The following is a 24,221-nucleotide window of genomic DNA, read 5'->3' on the forward strand; positions in this document are numbered from 1 at the left end:
TAGAAAAACCTGCTAGTCGGTTTAAAAATAATTTTGGTTCACCCTTTACAAAGTTTGGTCAAATTATTCAGATTCGTCAAAGCACATTGATACCAGATCTAAAAATACAAAGGTTTTCAAACGACATCTCTTAGTAACAGCTGATTTGATTTTAGCATAATTTCAAAAAATATCAATGGACCCTTTTCAAATACTATTCATTTTACATTAGATTTGTCAAAAATATGATCAAAATACAGCAATAGCACATTTCCCAATCTACATATAGTTGGAACGTTTAGCTTGCTTTTAACATAATTTTAAGGAAATGTTTAGTGGGTGACCATTTTCCAAGGCTTTCCCATTTTTTTCTATCCGTCAAAAGCTCTAAACAACATCTCCTAAACATTTCTACTATGAAACGTTTCTTTGGTGACCATTTACCAAAAGTTTTCGTATTATTCAGATTTGTATTAGAAGGTGGAAAAATACTCAAACACCAACTTTTCTTAACCCATAGAACCGATGTTGAATAATTTCACAAAAATCTTTCTTAAGTGGTCCTCCATTCAAATTGATAAAAAATCCTTCTTGATTTGTCAAAAACAATTTTGGCTACCGGGTCGTCTTTGACTCTGTGGATAAAATCTGTAAGAAGAAACATTTGAAGCATAGAATGCAACCAAGCAAAATAAACTTAGTTCGAGTCTGATCATGAGAGGTAATGGAAAATGCAACACTCCTCACGCCCGCTAACACGGGCTTGAGCGGAATTTTATTACATAGATATTGAATGGACTTTATGATCCTAAATGACCAGAAAATATAACAACATTGAATCAAGGTAAATACTTGTCAAAAACTAGCAGAATGTTATAACTGTTTGTGCTGTGAAACTCTGGTGAGCAGTATAGGGTCACCATAACCCTCTTGTTAACTGTTTTTATGTCTACTTGTATGTTCTTATTTTTTCTCTGTATTCATTAGGAGTTTTCATACTATTTATAGTGCGAAGATCATTTTTAGCCAAAGGTTCAATGGTGAGCTTTTGTGACCGCTCAATGTCCGTCGTCCGTCCGTCAACATTTTCTAAAAATCTTCTTCTTGTAAACCACTTGGCTGAATCACACCAAACTTCACAAGAATAATCCTTGGGTGACCTTCTCTCAAAATTGTTCAAAGAATTGAATTCCATGCACAACTCTGGTTGCCATGGCAACCGAAATGAAACCTTTAAAAACCTTCTTGTTCAAAATCGCAAGGCGTAGAGCCTTGATATTTGGCATGTGACATCATCTAATGGTCCTCTTTGAAGATTGGTCAACTTGTGCCCCTTTGGTGAAAAGAGGCCCCGTTCCGGGGGTTCTAAGTTTTACATAGACTTATATAGGATTTTTTTAAAAAGTTCTTGACTGTATATGTCTAAAACCACAAGACCCAGGCCTTTGATATTTGGTATGTAGCATTGCCTTGTGGTCCTCTACCAAAATATTTCAAATTATTACCCGAAGATCTCAAGTTTTACATAGACTTATATAGGAAAAAAGCTTTAAAATGTTCTTGTCTAAAACCACAAGACCTAGGCTTTGATATTTGTTATGTTGAATTGCCTTGTGGTCCTCTACCAAAATTGTCCAAATTATTACCCTAGGGTGAAAAGAGGTCCTGCCCTGGGGATACCAAGTTTAACATAGACTTCTATAGGAAAAAAATAATATCTGAAAGTTCAAGGCCTAGGCTTTTGATATTTGGTATGTAGCATTGCCTAGTAGATCTCTTACAAGATTGTTCGAATTATGCCCCTGGAGTGAAAAGAAGGCCCGCCCTGGGGGAGTTATAAAGGAAACAATACTTAAAAAATTATCAGATCATAGTTCCTATACTGTTTAATTATAATAACCAGATGACCCCAAGTGATTAGGGGTCACCTGACTGTGACCTTGACCTAATAACCTACTTTCTTGTTTTTTTGTCGAGCACGCTTTGAGATAGAGTCCGTCTCATTGAGTTAAACATTTATGCCAAATATAAATTAGATTCCTAAATGCATGTCAAAGTTTTGGGCCGGACAATATCTGACATGACCTTTGTCCACCAACTGTGACCTAGACCTTTGACATGGGGTTTGCGCATGACACTCCGTCTCATTGAATTGGACAAACATGCCAAATATAAACAAGATTGCTCCATGCATGTCAAATTTTAGGTACTTTCCAGACTGTTTAGTTTGTTTTCAATTTCTTCATTTATTTTGTTATTTATATTTACTACAGTTGTGAATCAGGTTTCATTTCACATGAGTATTTAGGTACGAATTTAGTGTTATGTTTTCTTTGTGTATATTATGTAGTTTCCTTTATATGAAGTTATCAACTGCTCTACTAATGATATTGCTTCTGGTACAAAATTGTCTGCGTTTGACTGTTGCTTTCAGCACATCTGTGATATATGCATGCGTATCAAATTTCTAGCGGCGATGACGCAAGAACTTGCCAAGCTAGTGGATATTTCCCACTGTGCCCTCGTATGATTATGATGGTACTAGCAATTTTGTGATTTACGTTGTGCTTCGGGTTTTCACAGAATAGAAGCATAATACAATAATTTAGTATTTTCACAATACAATGTATATTATGTTTTTTTCCCTTCATTTTAAGTTATCAACTGCTCGTCTGCTGATTTTGCACTTGGAACAAAATCGCCAGCGTCTTCGGATGTTACTTTCAACACATCTGTGATATATACATGCGAGCTAGGCAATGAGATCACTAGCGGCGATGCTGTAAGAACATGCCAAGCTAGCGGCGACCTTTCAGGGACACTTCCTGTCTGCTCTAGTACGTTTAGAATGCCACTTGCCTTAGATACATTAATTTTTTAAAGATATATAAAAATTAGTGTTTTTCCTTCACGGTCGTTTTCGTTTACAATCATCTAATTTTCCATTTTCGTTTACAGTCCTTTCATTCTCCCTACTTTCATTTACAGTCCTCTTAATCTTACGTTTTCATTCACATTTATGTAAGTGTTCTCGCTTTCGATGACGGTCCATTTATTTATTTTTTGTTTTCGTTTATACACCTCGAAACTTTCTCTCGTTCTTTGACAGTATCAATTTTATTCCCTTTTTTCATTTACATTCCGTTTATTTTCCCTGTTTCATTAACAGACCTTATATTTTTCAGCTTACATTGACAGTCCTCATAGTTTCCCATTTTCATTAACAGTGCCCTTATGTTTATTCCGGTTTCATTATTTATAGTCATTATAGCTTTCCCATATTCATTTATCATTCTTATATCGGTCCTGTGTGTCCGTAGACATTTTTTGTTTAGAGATAGTTTCTAAAATTTTCAAAATTGATTTATAAGTCCCTGTGATAAGTAACAGGCTTGTAAACTGTGAATGAATAATAGCCCTGTATATATCGAGAAAAGAATTATTGAGGTATTCGCTGTACCGTTAGACACCATGCCTCAGGCATTGATCAGTATCAATAATTCATAAATCTATTAGTTTATAGTATTAGTAAGGTAACGATTCAGAAATTTCAGAAAAATGAAAATACTTTTAATACTATTATTACTTGCAGTTTTTCTTGTACATCTTGGTCAAATACTGTACTAACTACATCTGCATCGCTATAGCAGTTGTTCCTGTGATATTTAAATAAAATTTAAATAAAAAAATACATCTCGTCACCTTGGCGCAAAAAGTGAATAAGTCCTTTAAGTCAATGTAGTTAACCTCTTCTTGCGTTGAGGTGACGAACTAATGCCTGCTTGTCAATAGTTAAAACTATTTTCCCGAAGCCCGGTGAACATATATTTAATCCAAACAGACCTTTAAGTACAAACTCTGGATCTCTCGGTATTTAATAATGTCAAACGTTCATTGTGGTTTTAAATAAAGTAACATAGTATATCACAGATTGTGCTAGCATTAGGTTGACTAGTATACGTTATAATCATTGTACTAGAGTATTATCATGAGCCATCTTCATTGAAGTTATTACCTGCTCATCTACTGATGTTGCATCTGGTACAAAATCACCCGCGGCTTCGACTGTTGTCTTCAACACATCTGTCACGTATGCTTGCGACCAGGGCTATGAAATCACCGGCGGCGATGCTATAAGGACTTGTCAAGCTAGCGGCAATCTTTCAGGGGCGCTTCCTGTCTGCAGCAGTATGTTATCATGTTATTCCTTTTTCAACGAGCGTCTCTTATAATTATTTTTGTAGCAGTAATAAAGAATTTCAAGCGTGAAGATTTGTAATTTCTTCTATAGTTGTTGGTCTTTAATGCTTTAGCAATATGTAAAATATTTTAGGCGGTACATTGTACAATTACTCATGGACCAACTCTTGATTAATACTACTTCAATCTGTAAAATGTCTTCATAGATGCCACTATTTTCTCTTCCTGTTTAATCGTAAAGCGAGTAAAGTTACCTTTATTTAAAAACAAAATGCCAACAAAGGTAAGTGATCATTACAGACATGCTTGACTGCATTCTTACACATTGAACTGCGCAGATTTAGTTCAAAGTAACAGTTCTAAGAAAATGATGATTCATTTAATTAGACATCATTGTATACAAAATTATGTTTTACAGCGTACAAAATGAAAAAGTATTATTTTGTGTCAAAACGATTCATATAAAAGAACGTTTCTATCATGTTTCATAGTTTATGAACCATGTCCATGCCTGCTTTAAGGGACTGACAAAGAAAAATGTAAAATTCATGACATCTGGAAATTATTGCTATATTTCTAAAGGATGCTTTGAAACTGCTTTTGCCGGTGCTAGGGGGCATGGGCAGTGTTGTATTTTCCATTACTGCTCATGAACAGTTTCAATAAAACCGAGTCTGCAATTTCACTATTTGCCTTGTTCTTGGCGCTTCTGAGGGATCTACTTTCAAGATTGTATTTGTCACTAACAGATTATTTGGTATGGAAACACATGCGAATTAGCTGCTTTTACTGTTTCATTCGATTTGAAAAGCGTTTGTCACGGGGCATTGAAGATAAACCCTCTTTATAATAAAGCTTTATGTGAATGGCCGTGAAGTACAAATTCCTCATGGTGTATTAGTCAATATTATAGGAAAGGTGTTATTGCCAAGGCAGCTTGGGTTCCAATCCCAACTCAGACATGCTTTTGATTGGTTTAGCTTTTTTATAAATATAGTTAAGAAACAAAAATCCATGTTCGAGTATTCATATTATTACCCTTTAAACAGACAGTGACATTTTAACCAAAGAAACATTTAAACATATTTACATAGCAAAGTAGCCTACTTTACAACTTTCTATGACTTATTGTTTGTTAAATTGAAATACATACAAAAGTACACGACATGAAATGCAGAAACAAAGCGAATATTTGAGTGCCCCGTATTGATCTTGCTCTCGTCAGTTTTGCAGAACATTGCATAGAAACATAGAAACAATAAACCTCAATAGTTATAAATATATTTCGATTACATTCGAAAACATTTATTGTTTTTATCTATTTAAACAAATGGTTTTGCATCTGTGTTGAATGTTGTTTCCTTAGAAAAAAATAGATATGTTAGACATGAATAGTGCTCATTATTAGGCTATTCCTCTTTGGTATCATAGTCAAGGAACTGAAGCATAGAGAACAACTATTAGTAAGAGTGTCTTTAGTTCATATAGTCCTATAGTTCGTTGTTGCATTTAATAATTTTGCATTTGTAACTTGCTGCTAGCGTAAGCGATTTACCTGCTTTTGCAGTTAAAACATGCACAACAGAGACAGTAGCAAATGCCGCAACGTCGCCCAGTACCTCAACTATAGATTACAACATAGTGCTTACTTACACGTGCAACACCGGATATGAGCATACCGGCGGGAATCTTACACGGACATGTCAGGCGAATACCACGTTATCCGGGGATGCACCAACGTGCACAAGTATGATTACTTTGCTTAGAATAAATTATGTGGTTTTACATGTGTAATTGGTCTGTCTTGCGATAGAAAACGACGTTATAAAAGCAACAGATTGTTTTTTATTCTGGTGTTTAATGGGTATTTACTAAATTGTTTTCGTCAGAGATCCATATGAAAATATTCTTACACAAAAGTGATTGAATAGTGTCTTTAATACTGTCGGTAAAATCTATAAGTTTTAAAATTTAATCACATCCGATGGCCTTTTTTCTAGACCTTCCACTAATTGTTGAAACCGTTAGAAAGCCGTTGTTGCCATCCCAGTACAGAGACATGTGGATTCATATTTCCATATTATCTTACTTCCGCTGCTTCTCAAAGTCTCGCAGTCAGTAACATGCACTGTACCGGGTTTACTAAGACTAGTCACAAATCTAGGATCAGATTGGGTATTTTAATGCGGGTTACAAATCTAGGATCAGATTGACTATCAATACGGGTTCTAGGATCAGAAATTTCTATTGATACAGGTCACAAATCTAGGATCAGACTGGGTTTATTGATATTGGTGGCAAATCTAGGATCAGATTGGGTTCATTAATACTGGTTGCATATCTAGGATCAGACCGGGTTTTATAATGCAGGTTACAAATCTAGGATCAGACTGGGTTTATTAAAACGGGTCACAAATCTAGATCAGAATTCGTCTATTGATACAGGTCACAAATCTAGATCAGATTGGGTTTATTTACACATGTCACAAATCTAAGATCACATTTGGTTTATTAACACAAGTCACGAATCTAGGATCACATTGGTTGTATTACCAAAAATACTGCTTATCAAAAGAATTTGATACATAAAGCTAAATATGAGACCCTAGACATGGCTTCTTGTGCAAACAAGCTTTGCGTTTTAGTTTCTTTTGTATGTGTTTTTGAACGTGGATATCGTTGTATTAAAATGTAGCATATCATTAGTTGGAACTATATTAATGTTTTACTCGAATCTTATGTTCTTTGAGTGTGACCTTATCGGAAATGGCGATAAAACCCATAGGTCTTACTTACCTTGTGTTAAACGCTATTTTCTTGTAGAATGTGTCAATAAAAACACCAACTTACTTCATCATATTAAGAGCTAAAGTTTTATGATGCTTAAATCATTAAATGAAAAAGAAATAAGCAAATAAGCAGGAAAATAGACGAGTTTGCAAAATATTCGGATTTTCAATTAAAAATTTCTACTTTTTTGTCTAAACATAAATAATAAATACTTCAAAGATATGTTAACAGTGTAATTACCGAAGCGCTAGATGGATGAAAATTTACTGACTGAATAGCGAACAGTGTAGACCATGAGCAGGCTGATCTTGGTCTGCACTGGTCGCAAAGGCAAAACCACTTGCCGCCAGCAGGCTAAAGGTTAATATCTATGTAAACTAGTGCGAGTGTATACATCAGTTACCAGTACTTGTCTTGGGTTTCGGAAATATACCAAGGCTATCAAGAATATGCTTTCAGAACTATATGCTTGTTTTAATCAGTAATATAACCACCCATTATTTAAAATATTTTATACATAGATTTGTAGTAAAATGCTTGATGGAGCACACGTCGCATGCCCTAGACTACAGTTCCCTTTTTTCTAAATGACCCACACATGAGTAAGTACTTTTGAAATTAGATAAATTAAATTTATTGATTTAAAATCGATAGATTTAACACTCGAATTTCACACTTTGCTTCTGTAACTGAATAGCATTAAATGCTTTAAATGTTTACATTTAATTAGTCTGATATTTTCATTTGAAAATCGGTACATGGTGTTTTTTTAGGGTAATTATTTTAAAATTAGGATAACTTACGCTTAGATAAGCGTTTGATTATTTAGGTTTTAGGTTTAAAATTGAAGCTTATAGTTCTGTAAAGTATTAAACCATTTTGATTCGTTGCGCGGCTCTATACAAATAGTATGCATTTATAAATGTTGACTTATTATTCTCGGATGTATCTATTTCATTCTCTATTTTAGTATGTATTGAAACTAATTGCTAAAAGGTTTAAGCAGTAGCCGTCAAATTACTTCAAATCAATCGAACTTTTGAAAGTGCTTTCAATTGTCATAAATAAAATGTATACAAAGCTGTGGAGTTCCTTTGCGGAACTCGGTATCTAGAAATCGGAGGGACTGAGTGTTTTATTTCAATATAATCAAAGTTCGGCTTATACCTGATACAAGTGTTTTGCTGTAGCCCAATATATAAGTGCATGTAAACATGGCATGTTCATTTTATATGCATTTTTGACAGTTCATAACGCATTTGAACAAAGTATTTATTGATTTTGATTTGCAACATATGATCATATTAATTGTTACTTTGACACATACACTACTAAATACGTAAAAGCACAAAAAACTTCAAATCTACTATATATAAGAAGAAGTCATTTTCACGGGACTTGATGGCTGGAATTGTTGATCTAAAATGCCACTCAATGAATATGTACATAAATTTTGACATTTATTTTTAAAATGTTATTTCAATTAATATTTTTGAAATAAATTGCTACGGTAAACAATTGTTTTACTTGTCTCATCGAATTATGTTAGTTAAAGGTTCAACTGTATGTACAAACACTACCTGCAAATCTTAGCCATTCAGTAATAAGAAGAAATTATGGCCCATAAATTTTTACCATTTTGCATACCTTATACACATTGTTATCCTACTAACATGTTTCAGTGACGATAAACTATTTTTAGCTCTTGCCTATATACTCATTATTGTTAAACAAATGATATTCAAACATAGTTTAGTTAAATATTTCGCTCCCTGACAAACTTGTGCATCGGTACATTAAAAACAAGGATAAATATCCAATAGGGAAAGTGTCGTTCCAAAAACGCAGCCTGCACAAATCTTAAACCAGCACGCGGACACGCACACGACCAACACACACTTAGCAAACTCACCAGGACAAAACGATCAAATAAAGCAACACAGTGGGGCACCACCTTAAAACGGTCAACGACAAAACCACCACTAGGGAGATTAAACCACCTGTTCATGATGTACCTTACCTTAGTCTTATCCCCACCGTGTTCCAAAGTCACAGGACAATGCAAATAAAAGTTATCCCTTCCAGGTGAATCCCTAACGCATTCAATGGCAACAGCAGGCATGTTATCTAAAACACAAAAATGATCTTGTAAATTTATATAAAAAGCAATCCTAAAGAACCCAGAAGACAGAAGGCGACAGTAGACCCTCGCCCCCGCCCCCCATCCCCCACCTACATACTATAATTTATTAATCGACATTTAAAGAACATACTGTCATTTCTTAAAATTCACTTGATATCACGGAACGGAATTTTTGATTTATCAGAAGTACTATTTAGAGGGATCATCTTCATACACTTGCCAGAGATATACCAGACCATGAACTGAAACATTCACAGTGTGTTTGCTTCGGTGGAGATAACAAAATTAGGGAGACCAATAGCATTTTACACCTTTTTGGCAATCTTGAAAATGCAGTTATTAATATTCAACAGGAAAAGTCACTTTCCAAGAACGCAGTACCCGCAAATCGCTACCCTATACAAGCATACCCACAAACAAGACGGTTCGACACACTGTTTTAACAGAGTCGACCCTTAAATCTTATATTCAAGGTTGATTATTTTCCAACTACATTAACCCTTACCCTGCTAAATTTCTATACTGAACTTGTCCATCTTTCAATTTGGACAGTACCATTAACTATTAAAAGGGGTGCTTACCAAAAAGATACAGATACTGAATGAATGGCGAACAGTGCAGATCATGATCAGACTGCATTCATCATGATAAGGGTTAAGGTGACTTTCTTACATGATTGTGTGACCGATCAGTTATTTTGTAATTGTAATCGATCACAATCCTCTGTATCTTTAATAAAATAAATATAATTGACGTCAACAACCAATCAGTTTCAATACATTAAAAGTTATTGATCTATACATGCCATTGGTTTTGTATATTTATTTTGACAGCATTAATTGTAAGTTCAGTCAATAATTTTGAAATCAATAGCTATGTTAAAATGTTTTATTTGTCTATTCATTTATTTCTGTCACAGTTTTTCGAACCTCAAGGTTTATGTCCATTAATAAACTTTTAAAGTACCCTTTGAATCCCAAGCAGGAGTAATTGCGAAAATTAGATTATAAATGTTAAATGAACTTACAAATTGCCAACCACAATTAAGAACCCACTTTGTTAACATCATTCAACCGAAACAAACGAAATGCATATTAATTAATATATAATGAAGTTAATTATAAGAAGGCCGGTGAGGATATGTCTCGTTCAAAACTTAAGACATGATAACCGTTTAAGTACAGTTGGTACATTGTTCCAACTTAATGTCGAATGTAAATTGATTTATTGAAATCTATCACGACAACATAGAACTTATTATAAAAGTAGGCATTATTTCTTTTGAGGAAACAAATAGTTATTAGCTGATTAATGCCAAATCAGATATAATCAGATTTATGTGTAGTCAAAAGAAGTCCAAATATAAATATAAAATGTAGTCCTAATCTTTCTTCCTTTCCACGTACTCTTTCTCTATATGGTCATGCTTTCTTTTAGTACGTTTTCGTACGCAATCCATTTAAATCTGCGTGTTCCTATCGCATGGCGGCGTAAAAATTAGAAATTTGAAGAAGTAAAAACGAGTAAATACAGAGGGTTGTATTTAATGAAACGTACTTTTCTTAAAGTAGTGTTCTGTTTTAAAAACAGATGCGATTGTACTTTGCTGTTGTATGTATAAAATATAGTTTTTAATAAGTGTGTAGTATAGTGTTTAGATTAAATATCATTAAAGTTTTGCATTTTGCGTCATACCTCTAGACATTTGTTGTAGGCCTCCATTACCTTATATCTTTTCGAGTTTTATCTTCGTGATAAATGCCATTTTTTTTTATATAATTTTGATAGTTCATGTATTGAATTTTAATTTTGTTTTTTCTTATTTAGTTGTTACATGCGCGGAGCCTGCTAATATTACATATGGAATAAAAACTCCAATCCAACCAAGTTATGACTACAACGAACAAGTCACTTACACATGCGATACCGGCTACAAGCTGGACACTGGTGACCTTATTAGAACTTGCATGGCGGATAGAACCTGGAGCGGCGAATTACCTGCTTGTACAAGTTTGTACAATTCTAATTAGTTGTATCTGTATAAATGCATATGTCAAAGGAATCATCGTAAATTCAAAATACCGCCTCGATAGCCTAGTGTTAGAGCGTCCGCTTCGAGTGCGGGAGGTCGTGGGTTTGATCCCCGGCCGCATCACACCAAAGACGTGAATATTGTACCAGTAGCTCCCTTGCTTGGCTCTCAGCATTAAAAGGGAAACTGGCCTCTTCTCTCGTACCCTCGTGACGACGGATTGGTGTCGAGAGTGATTAATATAAGTTGTAGAACTTGCTTCACAACCGACCTAAAATAAATTAGTATAAACTATAAACTAAATTCTGAATGCCATATTGAGGCGTGTTACACCTTCCTTTACCTCTCGTGATCGTATTAAGTCAAACCAAATGTGCTTATATTTTGCTTGGTTCAATCTATACTGTTGAAAAACGGCGTTAAACCCAAAACAAACGAACAAAACAAAACCTAATAGATTGCGCCTTATCAAGGCCCTAAAATATCTCTGCGTACTTAGTTGACATTTCCTCAGAGATTCCTTTCAGACTTTAGGTCATGGATAAGTTTTGAACATTTCGTTTCCACTCGTGAAACAGAACCTGCTATTTAATGTTTCTAAACATTTATGAACATATTTTATTTGCATAAGCATTATTTTGAAAGGAACGTATATAAGAGAGCATGCTGTCACAAATATCAATACAAAAAATATAAGTTGTTTCCCATCCTTATGACATGCTACGTCTCTATTATTGTAATCCGTTAGTCGTATTAAAGTAAACTACCGGGTATTTTTGAATAATTAATATACTTGAAAGACACGGTGAACTCGGTGCTTATCTAATATTAGAGACAGCTTTGAAATCTACATGACCTATATTACCCATTTTTGTATTTGAACATATAATTAAAATGTACTTGTTGTTGGATTTTTGAAGCAACACATCTACTATGTCTTTCTGTTACAGTGTTTCTTTCTGTTGCGGGCCTACCTTGCGACGCATGGTTTTATGACAATGTTTGGGGTGCTCTGTGCTCCTTACCTTTTTATTTGATAATTTGTAAACCCGAAACAATACGAAATGGTCACTGTTTTGATAAAGTTTGTTGTTTGTTGTTTTCATTCTATTTCATTATTACTCCATATAAGGCAAATCTTATCTCTTTTTTATGGAATATGTGTCTCTGTTATTTTCCTTTTCTTTAAATCTTATACATCTCTACAGAAGTAACCATATCTAGGTAACGTAGCCTACAGTTATCATACATACAGAAATGAACTGGACTTGTAGGTATTTATCAAACAGTTTTTTACGTTTGTATGCAGCGTTGCAAATCCCTGACAGAACTTGTACGTATATGAGTTACTGACGCAAAAAAAATATATATCATTGCAAGTCTGTCATCAAATGTTCAAAAACGTCAATGTCAGTTGTTTTTTTTACAACAACAATTTTTAATGAATATTTTGTATTCAATGTGACTGCGAGCACACGGTTTTTCCATCTTCCTTTAATGGTTTCCTTCTAGCTACCACGATAAATATACTCAAACCTATGAAAACCTTTTCTTGGCCCCATGTCGCATAGGCGTATACGGATAAATCTGTTAGTTTTTGCAGTGTTAATTTTATATATCGCTCTTGGTCATGATTTTGCAACGGAATGAATCTGCCAAAGTTTGTTGTTTTACCGTTGTAATTGAAATTTACTGTTATAATATCAAATAAGTCATTAAAAAACATTTTATGAATTGCTATCCCAAGAACAAATTTACGGGTACGCACAGAGTGTATTTTGTCACATCATCCAGCGGTATTTATCTTAACTCAGTTAATCTTGTCATACAGTTTTAAGAGAATAGATTCTATATTACCCTGAGAAGTCCAGCTGGTTATTTCGTTTTTATTTATTAGGATAAATTGTCTTTTTGAATAGTTTCGTCTTCACAGTAAATCATGTTAACAATTTAAATGTCTGCAATAGTTTTTGTGTGTATCGACTTTTGCAACATGGATATCTTGCGGCATAGTCCTCAGGGGTTTTAAAACTACAAGTCCGGGGTTAATGACTGTAAGCAGATTATTTCGATTTTATAGTCAACTTTCTAAAGCCATGAGAGCATACGATGACAGCACCGCGCTGACTAAATCAAAAGTCAAGTCTCACGGGGGATTCAAACCTATTATATAGAGTTAATTAACAATATTTCGTGTCCGATATACAGCTTACATATAAATGTATCAATTTTTCATACATGTACATGTCCGCTAGTGTTGAAAAATACCAGACAATCCAGCATGCAGGATGGGCCTCGGACCTTGATAGGAATGAAATATACTTAGGAAATAAAAATATGTCTCTATATTTTATCAGGTGAATAATACATGGGCGGGACTTCGGATGCGTATTAATTGAATAACGAGTGCGTAGCACGAGTGATTTAATTACTCGCATCCAAACGACCGCCCATATAGTAATCGTCGATAAAATATAGAAACATGTCATCTCAAGAAAAACAGAACAGAAACAATAGTCTTCTCAATTTTTCTTAAGTAATTTAACAACCAATGTAACAAACCTCTTCGCTGCCCCATTTCGGAATTAACTCCCTTTATTATATTTTATAACGCTTGTGTAGAACAGAACTATTCAACAGATTTTGTTTTGAAAAATTTGAGAAAAAATATTGTTTCTGTTTGTTCACATGATTGCGACTAGAAAATACATGGAAGCAAAGCTTTGTTGACTCTTTGGAACAAGTGGGTCCTCATTAATTTAGCTTTTGTTTCATGTGCATTGATAATGAACTTGAATGTTTGTACGCAGCATTACACACAGGGCATCTTTTCCGTTTTTCTTCTTGATGTGTTGCCATATGAGACTTCAGCCCAGAGTACTTGCTTGCCTTCAGTCCACAAATGTCACATGAATATTTCTGGTCTTTTTTCTCTCATTTCTTTCGTGTTCATTTAGGCCTGATTGTTTAGAAAATTCTTTGTGGCATGTGGTACAAACAAACTGTTTGTTTTCTTCGTGAACGCTGCACCTGTAATAGAATATGTGAGACACTCAGTAAAAGAATCATAGGCGCTGAATTACCTGGATTAATTATTTCCTGATACTACTCTCTATAAAATACATAAAGAAGACTACACGAGCGCAATCATTTTCAGGAACGGAAGTAGCTGGTTCATATCTCAATGTGACAGTTGTATGTGTAACTGCGCCCACTTATTCATTTGGGCTCGGTTACGCATAAAACTGACGTTATTAGGATAGAAACCACCCATCCATTTCCTTTCCCGTAATTCATGGCGTCCGTCTAACTGTGTATATATTTTTAATATTATATATAAAACAATCTGTCCTTGGCAGTCGAGTACCTATGTTCTATACGAGAGATACTGAAAAAATGCTACAAGCCTCTAAATTTTTCAAAGTTTAACCCCTACGTACATGGATGATGGATGACTACTGTGTCTATGGAACCCATGATTACAATACGTATTACGTGACAGTTTTCGCCAGAGCCATACTTTTACGTGCAAAGAAACAGAGTTCTAACACGGCCCGCAACACTTCCTGTATAAACAAGCGCGTCCAATTGCTGTTCGTGTTTTTTTGTGTTTTTTTTTTTTTGACGTTACAATGAAATTATGCAATGCGTGAAACATAGTTCGGATACTTTAAAAGATTTTGTCGTGTTAGAGTCGAAATAATAAACACGTTTCTATATTTTATCGACGATTAATATGTGGGCGGTCGTTTGGATGCGAGTAATTAAATCACTCGTGCTACGCACTCGTTATTATTCAATTAATACGCATCCAAAGTCCCGCCAATATATTATTCACCTGATAAAATATACAGACATTTTTTTTTCCTAAGTATATTTCATTCCTATCAAGGTCCGAGGCCCATCCTGCATGCTGGATTGTGTGGTATTTTTCAACACTAGCGGGCATGTGCATGTATGAAAAATTGATACATTTATGTGTAAGCTATATATCAGACACGAAATATTGTTATTTAACTCTATATAATAGGTTTGAATCCATTCCGTGAGACTTGACATTTGATTTAGTCAGCGCGGTACTGTACATCGTATGCTCTCAGGCTTTATAAAGTTATATAAAATTCGATTTATAACTGTATAAGATATATAGCCCGGATTCGTAGTTTACAAACTGAAGGACAGTAGCAACAAAGCATACCAATAGTTGCGAATTGTACTAGTGTAAACATGCTTATTACCTGTGTCGTCGAAGACTTTGGCGAGAAGTTAATGACTTTCCACAACAATGGAACGGCAAAGTACCAGCATGCTCTTTCTCATGGGTATATAGATTTCTTTTGTACTTAAAACTTCTTCACAAGTTCCACAGAGGTTAGCTAAATCACCCGTTTCTGGATCGGCCATGCTCCTGAAAAAATGACTTGGTGGATTAGCGTAAATTTGTTTTCTTTGTGGATTAGCATATTCATAAAATACACGTTTTCCCTTTCACTGATACTCTGATTTCGTATTAAATATGTTTCATTCAGGTAAATAGAAAACATTGGAAGTTTTCTTTGCGAAAACATGACCACTGGAACAGGATTTGTATAAAATACATGTCAAAAATAACATTTTCTTGGTGGATAAGCCAATGCGATCGGGCCGAGTAGAAAAGGTTTTCCAGGGTGTTTGTATATTTAGCGACGGTCTAGAAGGAAACCATTAACATGGGAGATTGAATACTGTTTTCTCCTTCGCATGCAACATATTTCATAGAAATTGGTTGAGAAATAAAAACACTTACATTGATTTGAAGATTTGAATCGACGACTTTTGTTGATAATTTCTTCTTTGCGGAATAGCGATATGACGTACAACGATCACGTGATTCGCCACCCTGGTTATGGTAAATGCAATTTGCATTACCTTATAATAGGATTGACCCTTTACAGAACGTCTGTCAGCAGGTATACATATAGAGTGTAGCTGAGCTGAAAAAAATATAGTATCATTGCAGGTTTCCTTAGGCCATTCAATCAAAATGTTCCAAACAAACGTCATATAGTTTCTTTCATTGTTTTTGTTTTTCGTTATAGCAACAACAATGCAGCTGCTATACATGAATCGATTTTGTATTTCAGATGTGACTTGCGCAGCCCCTGCTGTCGTTGCCCATTCTTCGCTATCACCCGTCGCAGATCCTTACCTTTATGCTACCACGATAACATATACTTGCGATACTGGCTATGAAAGAACGAGTGGTGGATCGTTGGTCCGAACTTGTCAAGCAAACGGCGTATTTAACGGATCATATCCTATCTGCTCTAGTAATTTTGCGTGCTTGCTAATTATATATAGCTCTTGACTATATAGATTCTTTGCAACGGAATGCATTTCCGTGCCCGGCGAACATGATTCTGTTTTGTTTTACCTTAGTTGTAGTTGAAATTTACTTGTTATAATCATTCATAAATTTTGTCATTACAAAATACACTGTTGCTTCTAGACATAAGGTATAGGTACCGCATGGAGTGGTATGATTGTCACAACTTCCCGCAGTTATTTTATCTGTATTTCAGTTCAATACAAATTGTCACTATTCTCAGTTTCTAGAGAATAGATTATATTAGCGTGAGAGTCTCAGCTGGTCTCATATTTCTTTTTAATTATACATTAGGATAACATTTCGTCTTTTTTGAATATTTTGTTTCGTCTTCACTATTGTAAAATCCTGTAAAAAATTTTAAGAATGTCTGCATAGTTTTCTGTTGAATGTATCGACTTTAAGCATGGTATATCATAGCGGCCAAAGTCAAGGGGGTTGTCAAATGACTGTAAGCATGCAGTCAAGGGGGATGTCAAATGACTGTAAGCATGCATTATTTCTTTTGTGATTGTAGTCAAAACTTGTGCTAAAGAAGAAGTAGGAAATGGCACCGCTGACCCTGATCAGGCACTGTACAACTACAATACAAGCGTCACATACTCGTGTAACTTGGGATTCAACCACACCTCTGGAGATTTAGTTAGGACATGCAATGAAACAGCCAGCTGGACAAATGCACTACCAGTTTGTACAGGTATAATTTACACTTAATGTATCTCAGCAACCTGAACACGTTTCAAAAACAGTATCTTAATATATCTAACAAGTTGCAGATTAAAAATAAATCTCTGAGTTTTGAGATATGACAGTGATTAATCAGATATAACAGCTATTAAACACGGTTAGTTTAGTATGTATAAATGAGTTTGTTTATAGCTCGTGGACACAAGATCGAGGTTGTACCATCCGAGAAAGTCCTGTATCTTGTGCTCACCAAATGAAATACTGTTCAGTCACGTATTGAATATTTAGCATAATTTTAATACATCATCTAGTCGCTCATATACATGTTGGTAATATTTTCAGTCGTTGCATGTATACCAGAGACGATTACATATGGAAGCTATGACCCTGCAGATATAACGACCGAGTTCGGCGCTACAATAACATATTCGTGCAACCTAGGATACTATATGAGTGCAGGAGATATGAATAGAACTTGTCTTACCAATGGGGGATGGACTAACACTCTCCCAACATGTTCTCGTAAGTTTCCTTGATTTTCTTACACATCTAGAACGGAGCTACATTTACTACGTTTCTTATATTCATTGATGCACATATCTGGTAAGCATAATATTTCTAATGTAGGTCGTAAAAGACCGTACAGCAGATTACCTTGAATTGCGTATGGAAATCTTGCGTTGTGAGGCAGTGTGTGAACGTAAGATATTCAATGGGGCTTACGCACGATTCTCCTTTTTGAAAATGCATCTTTGGTAAGCCGCTAAAAGTGCAAAAAAAAGAATCCAGTTTTAGTATTTTTTAAGAAATGAAGCGCAAAGGTTATCAATTTGAATAAAATATGACATTCACTGAGAAAAATTCTAATTAACATACCGAAATACCACAGTGAGAGCCTAGCCTATGTTTGTATTTACAGTTGTACGCTGTGATATTCCCGACCCCGTTCAGCACTCATCGTATACACCATCACTTGTTGTGAAATTCGATTTCAACACGGACATAACATATAGTTGTGATCTATCATATAATCATACTGGCGGAAACCTTATACGAACTTGCAAAGAAGACTTCAGTTGGTCTGGAACAGCTCCAAACTGCACACGTAAGTTCCGTTTACTTAGTCGTATAGTTTGTGTTATAAAACATAACAAATAACGGATAATCTTTGCTTTTTGTACTTTTAGAAGAGACAATGTCAATGTTTTTGGCCAAACTGATCAAAGGCGATACATTGTAATAGTTGAATATCTTCCTTTCCTTTTGAATATGAAACTTATGAAAATCTAACTTTTTTTTGTCATTTAGTTTAACAGTGATGTTTTGAAATATCACATGCTTTGAATGTTTAAGCAAATGTTATGAAACTAAGAGCTATAAAGGCAACCGAGTTGAGAGCCAAAGTTAACAATGATTTCAATGATTCACAATATCTGCTAACATACACATACATTGTATGTTTATCACACTGAATAATTATAGATAGTACAACTGGTTACTTAGAAAACCATATGAGCCGTGCCATGGGAAAACCAACATAGTGGCTTTGCGACCAGCATGGATCCAGACCAGACTGCGCAGCCTGCGCATCCGCGCAGTCTGGTCAGGATCCATGCTGTTCGCTAACGGCTTCTCTAATTACAATAGGCTTTGAAAGCGAACAGCATGGATCCTGACCAGACTGCGCGGATGCACAGGCTGGTCTGGATCCATGCTGGTCGTAAACCCACTATGTTGGTTTTGTCATGGCGCGGCTCATATATCTGTTTAAGACTCACTGGCTAGATTTAGAGAGTCTATTATCATGATGACTTATAGGTGACATGCCGTGGCAGAGGAATGACAAATAAAATACTTTAAATTATTTTCATCATTACTTTTATATCAATATTTGATATTTATAAAATGTATTGAATCCTTAAAAATAAAGAATTATAACCAAAGCTGAATGACTTTGTTTTAGCATATTAGTTAACCGTTTCCATTTTCATAGTAGAAATGAAATAATTCAACTAAATAATTTCATAGTTGCGAACTGTATCCAAGAAGATTCCACCTACATGACCACAACGCCAAACAAAGTTCTTCACGAGTTCGATGAATACGTTGTTTACGAATGCATCGTTGGATATAACCACAGCTCTGGAGATTTGAACCGTACTTGCCAACTTGACGGGAACTGGACTGGAACTACACCGGAATGTGTTAGTAAGTAAATGAACATGAAACGTTGATTGGTAGAAAGGCTATATTAAACTTAAATGCTGGAAAAAAGACTTTAACACTTATTTACATTCAATAAATTACCATAGCAATTATTCATAATGTAGAAAACGGCGCGGAAATCTATAAATACTGAAAATAGGCTCGTAGTTCAAAACATTTAAAGCAGCATGCCTCCAGATCGTTCGACAATAAAAAATATATTTTTATTAGATATCTTGAAATAAATGCTATATTTCTTTAGAAGGCTTTTAGTCTGCCAATGTCTTGGGAAAATGTGACTTCTGATGGCATTTTTGTTAATGCTCGGATATTAGTATAAAAGTGTTCCTTAGGATCGAACATGGAACTTAAAAGCGGCTGTCGCCTTCTAGGGTTCCTCATTAGAGTATAATGGGGTCAAAGGTCAAATAAGTGCATTTACAAATTAACTATGCCGCTGTGCACTCATTTTATTTTCATTTACCATCTAATTTTGTTTTAATATTGTGTCCCAATGCCCTTTAGTATTTTGTAAAAAAAGCTGATGATTATATATATATATATATATATATATATATATATATATATATATATATATATATATATATATATATATATATATATATATATATGGAAAAAATGGCATACGATGGCAAAGTGTGTTTTACTTGACATGTTTGCTTATCTTTTTATGTGGATGAACTGGAGAAATATTTTTGGAAGGGTTATTTCAATGAAATTTCAAGGTCACAGACATGTCAAGGTCAAAACTGAACTTTTAAAGATGACTTATAAGTTATTAAAGATAGCAGCTAAATGGTGCGTATATTAAAATTATACTCAACAACTTACTCAACAACTTTTCTAATTCCATACCTGTTTTTTCCTTTTATCGCCAAATTATGACAGATTTGAATTAATGTTTTACACAATGTTAAATGATTAATCTTATTATAATATAACATAAAAACGATCATAGCCTGATGTAAATTCATTTAACTGTAAGGGTAACAATAAGGTAACCCTTAAATTAAAAGTCACATAATTAGTAAATTCTAAATCAATTCTATGTTTGTTTAATTGAACTGGTCATTAAACAATGTGTCCAATTTTCATTCAAATCTGTCAAAATTAGGCAGAGATAAAAACAAATGTCAGGTGTCGATTTAGAAAAATTGTTGAGCAAATGATTAAAAAATGACACTGCAAATGCATTTCTTGCATTTCGTGCAGCAATAAAATTTGAATTTAAGCTTTGAACTGCTATAAACTATAAAAAGAATATAAAATTTTACATATTATTCACTTTTTGAGAAATGTGTGCGAAAGAGTAAATCACTTTACTGTCATGTATACAAACAAGTATTTTAGCTCAATCAGTAGAGCGCAGATCTCGTGAGTTCGATCCTGGGAGAGGTGTATGTTCTCCATGACAGTTTGATAATAGACATGGTGTCAGGAGTAATTTCGTCCTCCACTTCTGAATCATATAGAGATATTGGCAGTTACTTGCGGGGAAAAGGCTACTACTTGTAGAGACTCCAGAACACTGATTAGGTTATTAGTAATTGACTGAAATACTGTTGAAAGTAACTTATATAATATCATATGGAATCCTTCTCCAGCCTCTAAAAAAATGATTTCAAATCTGGTGATGATTCATTATATGATACATATTTATGTTAATTTGTCCACGCGGTGGTGGTTAAATAGGACCATTTTAGAGGAATAACTGAAATATTGGTCACAATATACGTGTACAGTACATGTACGGTAATAAACTAAACAGAACAAATCTGTAGGATTTCAACTAGTTAATCTATTCACCATTCCCTTGATATGCTGTAATTTGGTTCTTTTTTTACATTTAGTCAGGCATTTATCATAATATTTTATGTATTTGCAATTAAATGGCACATTTCAAGAACTAGATTTTCTATCACCGAAGCTCCTTATGCGATATTTGCATCACTTTATTCTAAAAATTCAGCACGCTATTTCTGTTTCGATATCATCTTTGGCTTTTCTTCTACACTCTCACTTCCTGTTCAAAACAAAGTTGAAAACGAGTCAGATCGTAACAATTTACAGATCTGACACTTGGTTTCAGACAGGATGTTTTTGATAACATTGTGAAAAAAAAGCTTGTGTCTTGACACTGAAACATTAGTCATTCAGATGTTTTACAAATAAAAATGTAAAAATAAAAGTATAAAAACATCAGAAGGTTGCTTTAGATTTTTTTATAATAGTAACATTAAGGCTCATTCAGTGAAATATTAAAGTTATACATTCCGATATTTTCATGACTACTGACAGATGATTATTCAGCTAATCAAGATGATGAAATATTGTGGTTCGATAGTTACTAAGAGATATACAATGCGTACAGAATAACCTCCTACAGGATGAGAAGAGCATGAAGAAGAGATTTGAAATTCAAAACGATAGATTTATGATAAACAAATAATGCCGATTGAATATGTCAGGCTAAGACTTCTATGGCTTGTGAAGTGTTCTTGCGTTTATTCATTTTTTATATAAGGGTAAGAAGCTATTTCTATTTAATGATAGTTCATTCTAGCATTCCGCACTGAATTTAATTGGCAATATACTTATTTGTACACGTTTAAGGCTACACTAGCGTTAGCTCACATTTGTTTATTTTATAACATCAGTAGATTCCTTTCGTGATACATTGGCAAGTTTGCCGTACCCGGTTCTTTCACCAACCAATCATTCGGAAATCTAAAGGTGTTAAGGTGTTGTAACAGGAAAACAAACATGCTTTACCCCTATATTCACAGTCATAAAGATCATACTAATAACGATATACTAGCAAATTCATTGCCAATTATCAAGCCTTTTAGAAGTTATGGCATCTATAGAACCAACATAAACAAATAGAACTTTACAAAATTGTAGATATTTAAAATACATTTGTACTTGAAGAGCGGTTACCAGTTCTTATAATAGCCTAATGTTAATGTACAAAGAAGTAATTTTTACCTGATTCAAAAATATGAAGAGTACCATTTTCATGCTAATGGAATGAGGGAAAAAAATATTTGCGGTTATCTAATATTTATATTTACACTTTGATATCGCTTGATTTTTTTATACATATGTAGTATTTCTATACACCCACATATTCATGAAATTGCACATGCGTAAACCACTGGAATAGAGTTTTGATTGACAGCATAGACCATTTTAGATAATGCTTGAGAGAATTTGCACATTTCATACTATCTCACAAACAGACTTAATCAAACCGAGTTTGCTGTTTTTACGTCCTTGAGTTCTATGCTTCTGAAGGAATCTTTAGATATGTCAACAGTGAGTACAGTTAAACTTTGTTCGCTAGAGCTCGACGGGACAAGCAAAATGTGTTCGAGATATCAGTAGTACAAGCCAACGTGAAGTATACATTATATAGACCAGACGCTGAGTTCGAGCCAAAAGTAGTAATTGGATAATCCGAATTCTAGCAAACGATGTTTGACTGTTCTAGTCTTTATAAAATACGCGCCATAGATTTTTTCTACTTGTACTGTTCATACAGACAATCATACAGATAACCAACCAGCCTTTATGGAAATTGTTAGCCTAAAAGGGGAAATTTAAGAAACATGAGAAAAATAACTTTCATAAATGAACAACATATCACAGCGTTCGAAAAGTTAAGCTCATTGTATAGAAATAACTTTAGCCATTTTGAATTTTGCCAGTCTCAAATGCAATAAATCAATTTGAATTAATTTATTTTACTTCTCAGATTCATAATTATCACCAAAAAATTACAAGTTTGTATAAGAATGTTGCAAAAATGGCGAAAATCTGAAGTTTATAACAAAAAATGCATTTACTGACCTTTGACCTTGTGCTGTGACCTTACTATGACCCTTAGAAGGCGACAGCTCCACCCCCCCCCCCCCCCCCCCCGAAACGTTTCCAATTTTCATGATAAAGTTAACAATGAACATGGCTGTAGGGCATTAACAAAAAATGCCATCAAAGGCAATTTCTAGGCCTCTTTTCTGGATATATAGGCAGACTATTTAAAACTAAATTACTGACAAACTTTATGTTACGGAAACACATGAGAATCTGCTGTTTTTACTATTTTTTACGATGAAAATCGAAAAGCGTTTGTCACGCTTTTACTCTAGGTAAACTGTCTCGATTATTAATTTATATAGTTTGAATTCATTATTCACTACTTCAGCTATAGCGCTATTGGTTACGACGACGGGAAAATGTCTTTATTGCCGCGGCGGTCCGGGGTTCGATTCCCGGCGCGGTCATATTTTTTTCTTGATTTGGAACTTTTAAAATATTTTAGAAACAAAAACTCATATTCTAATGTTCATAATATGACCAAACGAAAGAAAAATTATTTTTGGTGCTGCCGCGATGCGCAAAAATGCCCTTTATAGCAGCATACACACAAGTATATCATTTATAGCCATATTTTAGAGTAGATTTAATGCAACAAATCTAACCAAGCTTTTGATACCACCTTTGTTAGGCTTCATTATTGTCTTGGGTATATTTGGGTAGATTTTCACGTTTGAGACGCAGGAAGACATGGTATCAGCTTACTTGTCTGTTATTCACTCAGAAGTAACAGAGCCAAACTTTGCTGGATTTTAACAAATTTTTGGATCATAAGAATCCAGTATATTAATATCATATTTGTTATAGACAAAAGTGGAGTCTTTCAAAGTTTGTTTCAGGCATATTTTTGTGTCCATAATTATGATGTGCTTATAAATTATGTTTGTTTTTCTTTGTTTGGGTGTATGGGTCAATGCTAT

The 24,221-nt window shown here is 34.3% G+C and overlaps 1 protein-coding gene across 3 annotated transcripts in view; it reads left to right on the plus strand.

Moving 5' to 3' along the window:
- The window catches only part of LOC123564401 (uncharacterized), a 105,360-nt gene that overhangs the window by 16,120 nt on the left and 65,019 nt on the right, over nt 1-24,221 (plus strand). For all 3 annotated transcript variants that reach the window (XM_053537039.1, XM_053537040.1, XM_053537041.1), the window contains exons 4-7: nt 17,027-17,206; nt 17,539-17,718; nt 18,116-18,301; nt 19,225-19,404. In XM_053537039.1, the coding sequence (XP_053393014.1) occupies nt 17,027-17,206; nt 17,539-17,718; nt 18,116-18,301; nt 19,225-19,404 (726 nt within the window). The remainder of the gene's footprint in view (nt 1-17,026; nt 17,207-17,538; nt 17,719-18,115; nt 18,302-19,224; nt 19,405-24,221) is intronic.

This window comes from Mercenaria mercenaria, chromosome 2 (genome assembly GCF_021730395.1).
Source record: "Mercenaria mercenaria strain notata chromosome 2, MADL_Memer_1, whole genome shotgun sequence".
NCBI classification, from domain to species: Eukaryota; Metazoa; Mollusca; class Bivalvia; order Venerida; family Veneridae; genus Mercenaria; species Mercenaria mercenaria.